The sequence below is a fragment of the Arachis ipaensis genome, chromosome B03 (assembly GCF_000816755.2).
Source record: "Arachis ipaensis cultivar K30076 chromosome B03, Araip1.1, whole genome shotgun sequence".
NCBI lineage: Eukaryota > Viridiplantae > Streptophyta > Magnoliopsida > Fabales > Fabaceae > Arachis > Arachis ipaensis.
This window is the reverse complement of record NC_029787.2, coordinates 35,918,228-35,930,017: the sequence shown is the minus strand read 5'-3', so window position 1 is coordinate 35,930,017 and position 11,790 is coordinate 35,918,228. Positions and strand designations below refer to the sequence as shown.

At 36.5% G+C, this 11,790-nt stretch overlaps 1 protein-coding gene across 1 annotated transcript in view; it reads right to left on the bottom strand.

Moving 5' to 3' along the window:
• Window positions 168-11,790, bottom strand: part of LOC107630301 (aldehyde dehydrogenase family 2 member C4) — a 12,219-nt gene continuing 596 nt past the window's right edge. The window contains exons 2-8 of the mRNA XM_016333401.2: window positions 2,687-2,829; window positions 2,034-2,414; window positions 1,358-1,621; window positions 1,128-1,265; window positions 924-1,061; window positions 779-840; window positions 168-694 (exon numbers count right to left, since the gene is read on the bottom strand). Coding sequence (XP_016188887.1) covers window positions 418-694; window positions 779-840; window positions 924-1,061; window positions 1,128-1,265; window positions 1,358-1,621; window positions 2,034-2,414; window positions 2,687-2,829 — 1,403 coding nt within the window. The 3' untranslated portion in view covers window positions 168-417. The remainder of the gene's footprint in view (window positions 695-778; window positions 841-923; window positions 1,062-1,127; window positions 1,266-1,357; window positions 1,622-2,033; window positions 2,415-2,686; window positions 2,830-11,790) is intronic.

The window sequence follows — 11,790 nt, the reverse complement described above, 5'->3', positions numbered from 1 at the left end:
ATTCTTATAGGGCGGAAGAGGTATTTGTTAACTTGTTCTGGTGTGCTCTGTTCAATTTAATTAATTAATTAATGAAAACAAGCATTATCAGTTACTTAAGATAGTAGTTAGGTGTATCAGAGTTAGTTAGTCACATTCATAACATGTATATATAGCACAATCAGTGAAATCAAGAACAGAATCATCTCATTTCTCCGTTACTTTGAGTTCATCTAACAAATATATAGGGGCAATATAATGATAATAAATAGAAGAGTACCCTAAATATAGAATACATATATAAGATCCAAGAGTGTGCTTGCATAGACATGGAAAATTGACCGCATGCAACCTCCCATTTTTATTAACGAGATGATGGAGATAGATATTTAAAGTGTAAATGGGAGGGAGTGGGATACATTACGTTACATATAATATTCAATGCCAAGGAGAATTGTAAATGGGAGTTACAACAGATTTAAGTTGCAAGTACTTGTGAAGTGCATTCAAACCGAGATCTTTTCCACCAAATCCACTTATCTTGTACCCTCCAAAAGGAATGTCACTCTCAAGAATCAAATAGCAATTGATCCAAACAATGCCTGCGCGAATGGACCTTGACATTGTGTTTGCTGTGTCTATGTTCTTTGTCACTATCCCCGCTGCTAACCCGTATCTTGTATTGTTTGCCCTCTTAATGGCTTCCTCAATTGTCCTGTTGAATGTACATTCTCATATATAATTAACTCATCAATCATAATTACCTAAATAATATATTGAAGTGATTGATTTAGCTTACTTAAACTTCATTAACGTCATCACGGGGCCAAATATTTCATCCTGAGTTATACGCATGTCCTCCTAATGAATAAAAACAAAATATTGCATGGTGATGATTTATTATCTAATTATCCAATTTGATACATTGTGGACTTGGAATTTACCTTTACATGAGAGAAAATTGTAGGTTCAATGAAGTAGCCCTTGGTGCCGATGGATTTACCCCCGGTCAAAAGAGTAGCTCCCTCTTTCTTTCCATGCTCAATGTAGGAAAGAATTTTATCAAATTGGTTCTTGTCAGCCTGCAATTCAATTTTTTTATGTTATATATTAGACCATCCAGCCAATTAATAATTACATATATATACCTGAGGTCCTTGGTTGGTTTTAGGATCAAAAGGATCTCCAACAACCCAAGCTTTTGCCTTCTCCACCAACTTCTTCTCAAGCTCATCATAGATCCCTTCCTGAACGTACACACGAGAACCAGCAGCACATATTTCTCCCTGAAATTACAAAAAATGTTGCTTAGACTTAGCCTTAGCCTTAGCTTGTTTATTCGATGTAACGAAAGCAAGCACAGCACAATTCCACATGCCTTGTTCAAGAACATGCCGAAGAATGCAAGGTCAGCGGCTTTGTCAAGATCAGCATCATCAAAAATAATGAGGGGAGACTTGCCACCTAATTCAAGTGAAACCGCCTTCAAATTGCTACTAGCTGCCGCATGCATCACTTCACGCCCTGTTTCAACTGAACCGGTAAAGCTAACCTTATCAATCTCCATGTGTGAGCTTATTGCAGCACCTGCAGTCGGACCGAATCCCGGTACTACATTAAGCACTCCATCCGGAACTCCAGCCTTCAATTTATTGGAATAATATAATTATTTATGTTACTCTTACAAAAAAAACAAAAAAACAAAAAATAAAGTCTATATACCCAAATAGGTCCTAAAAAATTTAACTCGAACGTTTGCATTCAAAATTTTTTTTTTATTATATTTAAGTTTTTAAATTTTATAAAAATAAGATATATAAATTATTAACTTATTCATATCTATTATTTTTATTTGGATAAATAAATTATTAAAAGAATAATGAAAAGACTTATATGTCTTATTTTTATTAAGTAAAAAATCCTAACATAATAAAATTTTCTTGTGACAAAAATAAGTTAAAAACCTAGAAACTCTTTAGAAACTTATTTGAATATATACTCAAAAATAAGTTAGTTAAGGAAATGAATGAATGAATTAATTAATAGAGACATGCCAGCTTAGCTAGATGAGCAACAAATAAAGCAGAGAGAGGGGTCTGTTCAGCGGGTTTGAGGACCATGGTGCAGCCAGCTGCAATGGAAGGTGCAACCTTGGTGAAGAACATCATAAGAGGAACATTCCAAGGGATGATGTGTCCAACAACACCAATTGGTTCCATTAATGTGTATGCATGGAACTGTCCAGAACTCTTCAATACCTCCCCATGAATCTTGTCAGCAGCACCAGCATAGTACCGCAACATATCCGCTGCTGCGGGAATCCCAAACTTGGTTAATTGGTATAGCAAACCAGCTTCAATGGTGTCCAATGCCGCTAATTCTTCTCCATTTTCTTCAATAAGCTCTGCCCATTTCACCATAATTTTTGCTCTTTCCTGTTCATTTTCATTTCCACACCAGCCAATATCATTAACACCCAAACCTATGCTTATATTTTATTCATTTACTCTCTTTTATTATTCAGAAAGAGAAAAAGAGGGAAAAAAAAAAATAATATTAAAATATAGAATAAAATATTAGTTAAATATTAATAAAAAATAACAAATTTTGTTAACCACCTGAATTTACAATTACGTGTTGGCTTTCTATACAGTAGTAGTTCTAGAAAAAATAACAGAAGAAATTAAAGAGGGATAAAAGTCCGTACAACTCCGGTCATGCGGGGCCATGGACCAGTGTCAAATGCCTCACGCGCCGCTGCAACAGCAGCATCAATGTCTTCTTTAGTTCCCTCACTGATCTTCACTATTACCTCTCCTGTTCTCGGATCTATTGTCTCAAATGTCTTCCCTGTTTGTTTTGTGTATAGCAAAATACAAAATTATTATTTAAGGGTAAAGAGTTATTTTCATATGAAATTATTAGTCCAAAAGTATTAAATAATTTAATACATTTGACTAAATTGTTATGTCTTAATTAGCAACTTTACATAAAGACATCTACATCTAAATTCTACTTTATTTAACACAGCATTGGATCTATTTTATATTACTTATGAGTTATGACAATGAAGTCTAGCTAAATTTTGATTATCTTTATTGATGAGTTTGAAAAACTCTAAATTAATATTTGTGATGACTAAACATTATTAAATATTTAATTACAAAATTATTAATTTGATTTTCATCTAACATATGTTAATTAATAAATTTGTGTTGCAGGTTTTATAATTGGGCCGAAATAAAAAGAAAGATCCCAAGCCCAATAAATTAAAATTCAGCCCTATGTAATTCTTGTTTTGTGATTGTTGGCTGAAAAGGTTTTTTTTTTATCAGTTGGGCCAAGATAAATTTTGTTACTATAAGCCCAAAGAAAGCTTTCCTATTTGTTCCCTGCTTGATCCGAAACAAAATTCATCAGGAAAGCAAATGTTAACTAGATTGGGCCAGTTTTAATTTCAATGCTACAAAGCCCAAATCTTATTGATGATGAATGTTTCCAAGCTTGGTCCGAAACCAAGATAAAATGAAAGCAAAATGCTTCCAACGGATCCAAGCATTTCACCATGTGATGGATTTCAAAATCTATTACATTGCCAATTAATGCATGGGAACTATGAGAGAGAAAAGTTTCAGCTGAATTGATTGATGGCTATAATGATACACGCCACTCTAAGCTAGGGGAGTAAAAGCAACTTTTACCAACAAAGTGGTTTATCACATTGAATTGCTTTTCTTCTAAGTTGTTTATTCTCTCTCATCTCTTTCTTCTTTTCTTCGGTCCTTGTCCAGGAAGCTATGGACGCTATGTTCATCTACCAAGAAAAAGAAGAAGTTGCATGCATCAAGACCATCAAGCTAATGATGGCAAGAAAACATACTAAAATAAAAATGAGCTGTGGCTGAGATTTTCACCAAATATGGTTAGATTTGGTGAAGCAATCTTGAGCTCTTCATGCTCAAAAATGGAAGATGAAGATTCAGCCAGCAAGGGAGATTCTTGAAGCATGGCTTGTCTTTGACACTTTACAGTTTGTAATCAGATTGATTATAGTAAAATTTTATCATGTTTGTGATGGAGACTGGATGTAGGCTGCACTGCACTTAGCAGCTGAACCAGGATATATCTGGGTGTAATCTTTCTTTTCTCCCTCTCTATTTCTGTTTTATACTGCACAGGAGCAAAAACTAAAAATGTCTCGTGCAAAGTGACGAGACAATACAAAAAGTCTCGTGACTAGGGACGAGATAAAAGAAAAAGTCTCGTGTCTAGAGACGAGCCAAAACAGAAAAGTCTTCTCTGAATTCAGCAAGTGTTAGCAACAAAAAAGGGGGCTAAGATTCAACCCCCCTTCTCTTAGCCACTGAAACCATCAATTGGTATCAGAGCTTGGTCTCAAAGAGATCAAGCTTTGCAGCTTGGAGTAAAGATCCTCATGGCAGAAAACAGTGGCGCAAATGTGGTGTCCTATAATCTGACTGAAGGTCAATCAAGCAACAGACCACCTCTTTTCAATGGGAAAAATTATACCTATTGGAAGGAGAGGATGAAGATATTTGTACAAGCAGTGGATTACAGACTTTGGAAAATCATCTTGGAAGGACCTCAATATCCAACTGTTACAAGTGCTGAAGGAGTAGTCTCTCTCAAACCAGAAGCAAGATGGACTGAGGAAGATAGAAAGAAGATAGAATTAAATGCCAAGGCAGTTAATCTGCTCAACTGTGCTATCAGCTTCGAGGAGTACCGACGGGTATCAAGATGCACAATAGCAAAGGAAATCTGGGACAAATTGCAAATCACCCATGAAGGAACCACCATTGTAAAGAAGACTCGGACAGACATGTTGAATAGAGAGTATGAAATGTTTGCAATGAAGGAAGGAAAGTCCATTGATGAACTGTTCGAACGGTTCAATGCCATCATTGTTGGCTTAGATGCTCTGAGAATTACACACTCTGAATCTATGCTAGTGAGAAGAGTGTTGAGATGTCTCACAAAAGAGTGGGAAACTAAAGCTTTAATTATTTCTGAGAGCAGTAGCTTAGATTCCATGACACTTGATGATTTGAGAGGAAATCTTCTTGCTTTTGAAAACACCTATTTAAAAAAGGATTCAAAAAAGAAAGGAATTGATTTTTCTTCTATGACTAACCCTCTGGACGAAGAATCCAGTGATAACTCTTCTGAAAATGAGTTTGTATTGTTTGCAAAAAATTCAAGAAAATGGCTAAGCTCAAAAGCAAAGGCAGCAGCTCAAGGAGAGTGAAGAAAGACCTTAGCAAAGTGACTTGCTACAACTGCAAGGAAATGGGGCATTTCAAATCTGATTGTCCCAAGTTAAAGAAGGAAGAAAAGCCAAAAAAAGGAAAGAAGAAAGGACTAATGGCCTCATGGGAAGACTTGGAGAATGACTCTGATGATGATGATGAAACCGAGACCAAGTCACAAACATGTCTCATAGCAGACCACATAGACCAGGTAGTCTTTCATAACCCTAATACTGAAGATCTTTATCTTATGATAGACCACCTTTCTGAAAAAATAAGATGTTTTCTGCTGGAAAATCAAGAACTTGAACAACAAATCACCATTCTCAAGGCTGAAAACAGTTTTTTAAAAGAAAAAATAAGAGAGGCCGAAACTGCTTGTGACCTTGTTGAAGAGAATAAACAGTTAAGAGCCCAAGTTAGAAGCTGTGAAAGTAACCATTCTGTTCTTGCATATGTAGATTGTTTTAAGCAAAATGAAGAGTTGCTTAAAGAGGTTAAAAGACTTAAGGAAGACTTAGCCAAGTTCACCCAAAGTTCTGAAAATCTGAATCACATCTTGGCTAGTCAAAAATCTCTTTATGATAAGGTTGGGTTGGGGTTCTATAAATCTGAAAAATCTCACTTTGAAAATATTGCTTCATCTTCTAATGATACAAGATTTCAAGATCCCACCTACTTTAACAAAACAGCAACTCCAAGATTTTGTAGACTATGCAATCGGAATGGACATTTTCCCATTCAATGCTTCTTTGGTGAAAGAATGGTCGGTGATAAGGTTTATAAAATTGTTTTTGATTACAATGGCTTAGGACATAGAAGATGGTTTAACGTAAAAGGATCCAAAAAGATTTGGATACCTAAGGTTACTTAAGCTTGTTTTTGTAAGTGTGCCTAGCATCCAAAAAGAATGAAAATATGTGGTATATAGATAGCGGATATTCTAGGCATATCACCGGAAAGACAACCTTCTTCATAAAGCTTGATGAATATGATGGAGGGCTTGTCACTTTCGGTGATGATGCAAAAGGAAAAATTGTGGCTGTTGGGAAATATTGTGAAGGATATTGATTCAGATTATGAAGAGGCTGGAACAAATAAAGAAAATCTCAAATCTGTGCAAAATGAAGAATCTGTCAGCCCAATTTTGTCTCGTCAGATTGGAGGAGACATTTCCATTTTGTCTCCTGAGCAGGCACGAGCAACTGAAACAGTGAGACCACCAGAAGTTCATCAAAGCTCTACACCTGTCCGAAAGCCTAGAGAATGGAAGTCTATGAGGGGTTATTCTCATGACTTCATCATTGGTGATCCCTCTCATGGTGTAACAACAAGATCCTCCACCAAAAGGCAAACCGAACCTAGCAACTTTGCTTTCTTGTCACAAATGGAGCCCAACAATGTCAAAAAAGCTCTTGAAGATCCATCATGGGTCAAGGCCATGCAAGAGGAGCTAGCTCAATTTGACAAGAATGAGGTTTGGACATTAGTACCTCATCCGGATGGTAAGAAGGTAACGAGTACTAAGTGGGTATTTAAAAATAAACTTGGTGAGGATGGACGAGTTGTTCGTAACAAGGCTAGATTAGTGGCCCAAGGTTATGATCAAGAAGAGGGTATAGATTTTGATGAGTCTTTTGCTCCGGTAGCTAGAATGGAAGCAATTAGATTGCTTCTTGCCTATGCCGCCCATAAAGGTTTCAAAATGTTTCAAATGGATGTTAAGTGTGCTTTCCTTAATGGCTTTATTGATAGAGAAGTGTATGTGGCACAACCCCCTGGTTTTGAACATAAAGAGTTTCCAAATCACGTTTTCAAACTAACTAAGGCTCTTTATGGTCTTAGACAAGCTCCAAGAGCTTGGTATGAAAGGCTTAGTGCCTTCTTATTGGAAAATCAATTTCAAAGGGGTACCACCGACACTACTTTATTTATTAAAGCATCTAATGATGATATACTCCTTGTTCAAGTTTATGTTGATGACATTGTATTTGGATCGGCCAACATTTCCTTGTGTGAAGAGTTTGGAAAACTCATGACTAGTGAGTTTGAAATGAGTTTAATGGGAGAACTTACTTTCTTTCTTGGCCTCCAAATTAAACAACTCCTAGTGGTACTTTTATTTACCAAGGAAAGTATGCAAAAGAGCTCATCAAAAAGTTTGGCCTAGAAAATTCCAAATCAATGGGGACTCCAATGCATCCTAACACAAAACTTGAAAAGGATGATGATGGTCAAGATGTGGATGAAACAAGGTATAGGGGAATGATAGGTTCACTCATGTATCTTACCTCCTCTAGACCAGATATTGTCCAAAGTGTGGGTGTATGTTCAAGGTTCCAATCTCACCCAAAAGAATCCCATCTCACGGCTGTTAAGCGCATCATTAGATATATTAAGGGAACTTGTGATTATGGATTATGGTATCCTAAATCTGATGACTTTTGTGCAGTAGAGTTTTGTGATGCAGATTATGCGGGAGATAGAGTGGATAGAAGAAGCATGTCCGGCATGTGTTGCTTCCTTGGAAGCTCACTCAACATGTGGTCAAGCAAGAAACAAGCCACAGTGGCTTTATCCACCGCTGAAGCAGAATACATTTCCGCATCTGCATGTTGCACTCAATTAATTTGGTTAAAAACACAATTAGAAGATTACAAATTGAAAATCAATAGTATACCCTTATTTTGTGATAATATGAGTGCTATAAACATTTCAAAAAATCCTGTTTTGCACTCAAGAACAAAGCATATTGAGATAAAATATCACTTTATTAGGAAACATGTACAAAAGGGAACTATTGATATTCAATTTGTAAAATCTGAAGACCAAATTGCTAATATTTTTACAAAACCCCTCTGTGAAGACAGATTTTGTAGCTTAAGAAAAAGTTTGGGAATGTTTGATTTAAGTTTCATTGAAAATTTGTGAATTTTTTTAACACTGTCCAGTTTTGTCTCGTAGGTTTGGACGAGATAAAAATGCAAGCTTGTTGGAGGAGCTATGATCAAGGGGGAGGCAACGCTGAAGTTCAAATTTTATGGGCCCCACCAAAACCTCTTGACCCCACCTTAACAGTTATGGCAGTTATCTCTCTACAAATAAGAATCTCCTTCTTGTGTCATCAAATCTTTTTGGAAGTGGTTATTGTCAAATCAAAATCCTTCTCTCCATCTAATCCCTTGATTTAAGGCAACAACTTTTCAGTTTTAGATTTCAAAAGTTAAGAGGGAAATCATTTTTTTTGGGTAATAACCACCCATAATGGTCATTAACCGCCCACTAATGGTCATTACTCTCTTCATATTCTCTCTCCAAACCTCATTTAATTCGTCACTCACCTTGGTTCTCTCTCCCACTCAATTCGGTTATCTCCCTAACCTTTCATATTTCATTCTTCCATCACCATGAAAAAGAAAACCGCGCCAAGAAAAAGTGAAAGGCTTCTATTCTCTCAAAAACAGTCTACTCCACAATCACACACACACATTCACATCCATTCTATATCATCTTCATCACCCTCACCCCCATCAAAACGCACAGACACAATGAGAAGAAAGGTTATTGCCACAAAAACTTCCTCAAGGAAGAAGAAAAGTGTTCCCGTGACAGAAGAAGAGGAGTCTCATACTTCTCCCATTCCTTCCCCTCCACAATCACCACCAAAGAGATCAACTCCCCATGCATCCGGGAAGAGTGCTCAAAAGACGAAGGGTTTTGCTCTTCACGACACCACCGAACCTCCAAACTTGAAATCCCTGGAATTCAGAAACAAGTATGGCAAGACTCACTCCCACTTTGATCCTAGCAGATTCAACTCTTGTACTTCTTTTGAGTTTCACAATGAGGTTATGGAAAAACGTCATCTATGTACAACCTACCTTGTGAATCTCGACACTCTCACTAACAAGGACATCAACATCTCCTCTCTGTTTGAACTCCTCAACTGGAAGCCCCTTCTTCTCATCCAGAAACTAGTCTATCCTGGCCTCATCCGAGAGTTCTACGCCAATATGCGACTCATTGACGGCACTCTTCATTCCTATGTCAAAATGGTTCAAATAGCCCTTGATTCTGAGACCATTGGAGCGGCCCTGGGCTTCAAGGATGAAGGACCGCGAGCGTATATGGTAGATAAATGGGATACACAAGTTGGCGTTTCATACAAAGCAGTTCTTCAGCACATTTGCGAGAATCTTTCTGGCTTGCATGGAACGATTCCAACCCGCAAAGCTCTAGGACCAGTCAACTCTCTGCTTCACCGAATCATCACCCATATTTTGACTCCCCAAAGCGGCTCACACAACCGAGTAACATTTTCTGACTGTCTCATATTATTTGCTTTGGTTACCTCTACTCCTATATCTTTTGGCTATATTATGATTAGGCATATGTGGGATTCTGTTAGAAGCACCAAAAAGGCTAATCTGCCTTATGGTATGTTTTTAACAAGAATTTTTGAATACTTTAAAGTTGATCTGTTGAATGAGGCAGTGGAAAATAAAGTATCCTCAATTAGAGGAGGAGGAGCGACTAAGGAACCAAAGGGGGCAAATATGTGGGATCGGATAGTGACAATGAGACTCGGCCAGAGTCTTCCAAAACAGTCAAATCCATCAAAGAAATTTTGGGTGAATTCTCAAACATGGCAGACATGATGATTCAATCTCACAAAGAGGCTCGCAAGAAAGCCTCTGAGAGCGAGAAAGCTTGGAAAAATTGCAAAGAAAGGGTTGGCCTGATGTTAGCAACCCTTAAGGAGGATCTGGGAGATAATAGTGAAGAAGGCGCTGAGGACTTTGCTTTTCATCTATCAGATGATTGATGACTATTGTTTTAATGTTATTTGATATTGGCTCCATTAGGCTCAATCTGTTTTTTTTTTTTTGTAGGAGCATGACTTGATACTCACTGCTCTAGGATAATCTCTAGGATACTGTGATATACTTCTGCTACTTTATCTTGAATATTTTGTTGTGTTAATCATATTTTGTGCAGGTGCCCCCGTGATGACAAAAGGGGGAGGAAATTAAGTTTCTAAAATTGAAACTGGAACAGGGGATAAGAACAGGGGATGAAATTTTCAATTTGAAAATTCATGATCACCCTTGTTCAAAGAATGCATGTGTTATTGCATTTGTTTTACCATGGTCACTGCTGCTTGAACTGCATATGGCATTTGGTTTATAATGATGTTTGATTTATTTTGATGCCTGGCTGTTGATTTATAATTGATAAACTTGTTGGATTGAAAACTTATTTTGGCAGTTCCTTTAAATTATATAAAGTATAAAAACTGCCTTGTTTTGATCATGTGTACTTTAAATATTTTTCCATCATTTTGTTTACTCTGATATCCTCACAGAAAAATGTTTGAAAAATATTTAGATACTATTTTAATGTATGAAAAACTTTGAGCAGAAAATCAGTTTATGATATCAAATGAGTTTTGATTATCAATTAAAACTGCTCATAAATCAAGCATTTAGCATCATATAATATGCTAAATAACATTGTTCTTTAAGCTTGATTAAAATGTTACAGGTAGTGCTTCCCTTGGTAAAATAAGCATACATCAAGGGGGAGCCATGTGACATTTAGAAAGGGGGAGAAATTCAATCTTCAAAGGGAGTATTCTTTACTCAATTTTTAAATTTCTTTCCATTTCAATTTTAATAATGTTTGTCATCAAGGGGGAGATTGATGAGTTTGGAAAACTCTAAATTAATATTTGTGATGACTAAACATTATTAAACATTTAATTACAAAATTATTAATTTGATTTTCATCTAACATATGTTAATTAATAAATTTGTGTTGCAGGTTTTATAATTGGGCCGAAATAAAAAGAAAGATCCCAAGCCCAATAAATTAAAATTCAGCCCTATGTAATTCTTGTTTTGTGATTGTTGGCTGAAAAGGTTTTTTTTACCAGTTGAAAAAATTTGAGAGGGCAAGGCACAGAATTCTTAGAGCTACCTGAGCTAACAGTTTTCTCTTCTCCTTCAATGTATTCTGTTTTGTATTTTTCTGTTTAATTTTGTCATGTCTTGAGTCTCATGGAAAAAAGGCAAACAGTGAGGTTTGTATGAAAAAGCCATAGAGCGGAAAAAGGCAGAGAGTGCAAAATTAAAACAAAAAGCGATAGATGTCTTAGAGTTCCTTTGTTCATCTATGTTATGTTTCATGATTCTGTGGGAATCCCCTTGTAAGTTGGGTTAGCACTTTACAGTTTGTAATCAGGTTGATTATAGTGAAATTCCATCATTGTTGTGATGGAGACTGGATGTAGGCTGCACTGCACTTAGCAGCTGAACCAGGATATATCTGGGTGTAATCTTTCTTCTCTCCCTCTCCATTTTTGTTTTATACTGCACAGGAGCAAAAACTAAAAATGTCTCGTGCAAAGTGACGAGACAATACAAAAAGTCTCGTGACTAGGGACGAGATAAAAGAAAAAGTCTCGTGTCCAGAGACGAGCCAAAACAGAAAAGTCTCCTCTGAATTCAGCAAGTGTTAGCAACAAAAAAGGGGGCTAAGA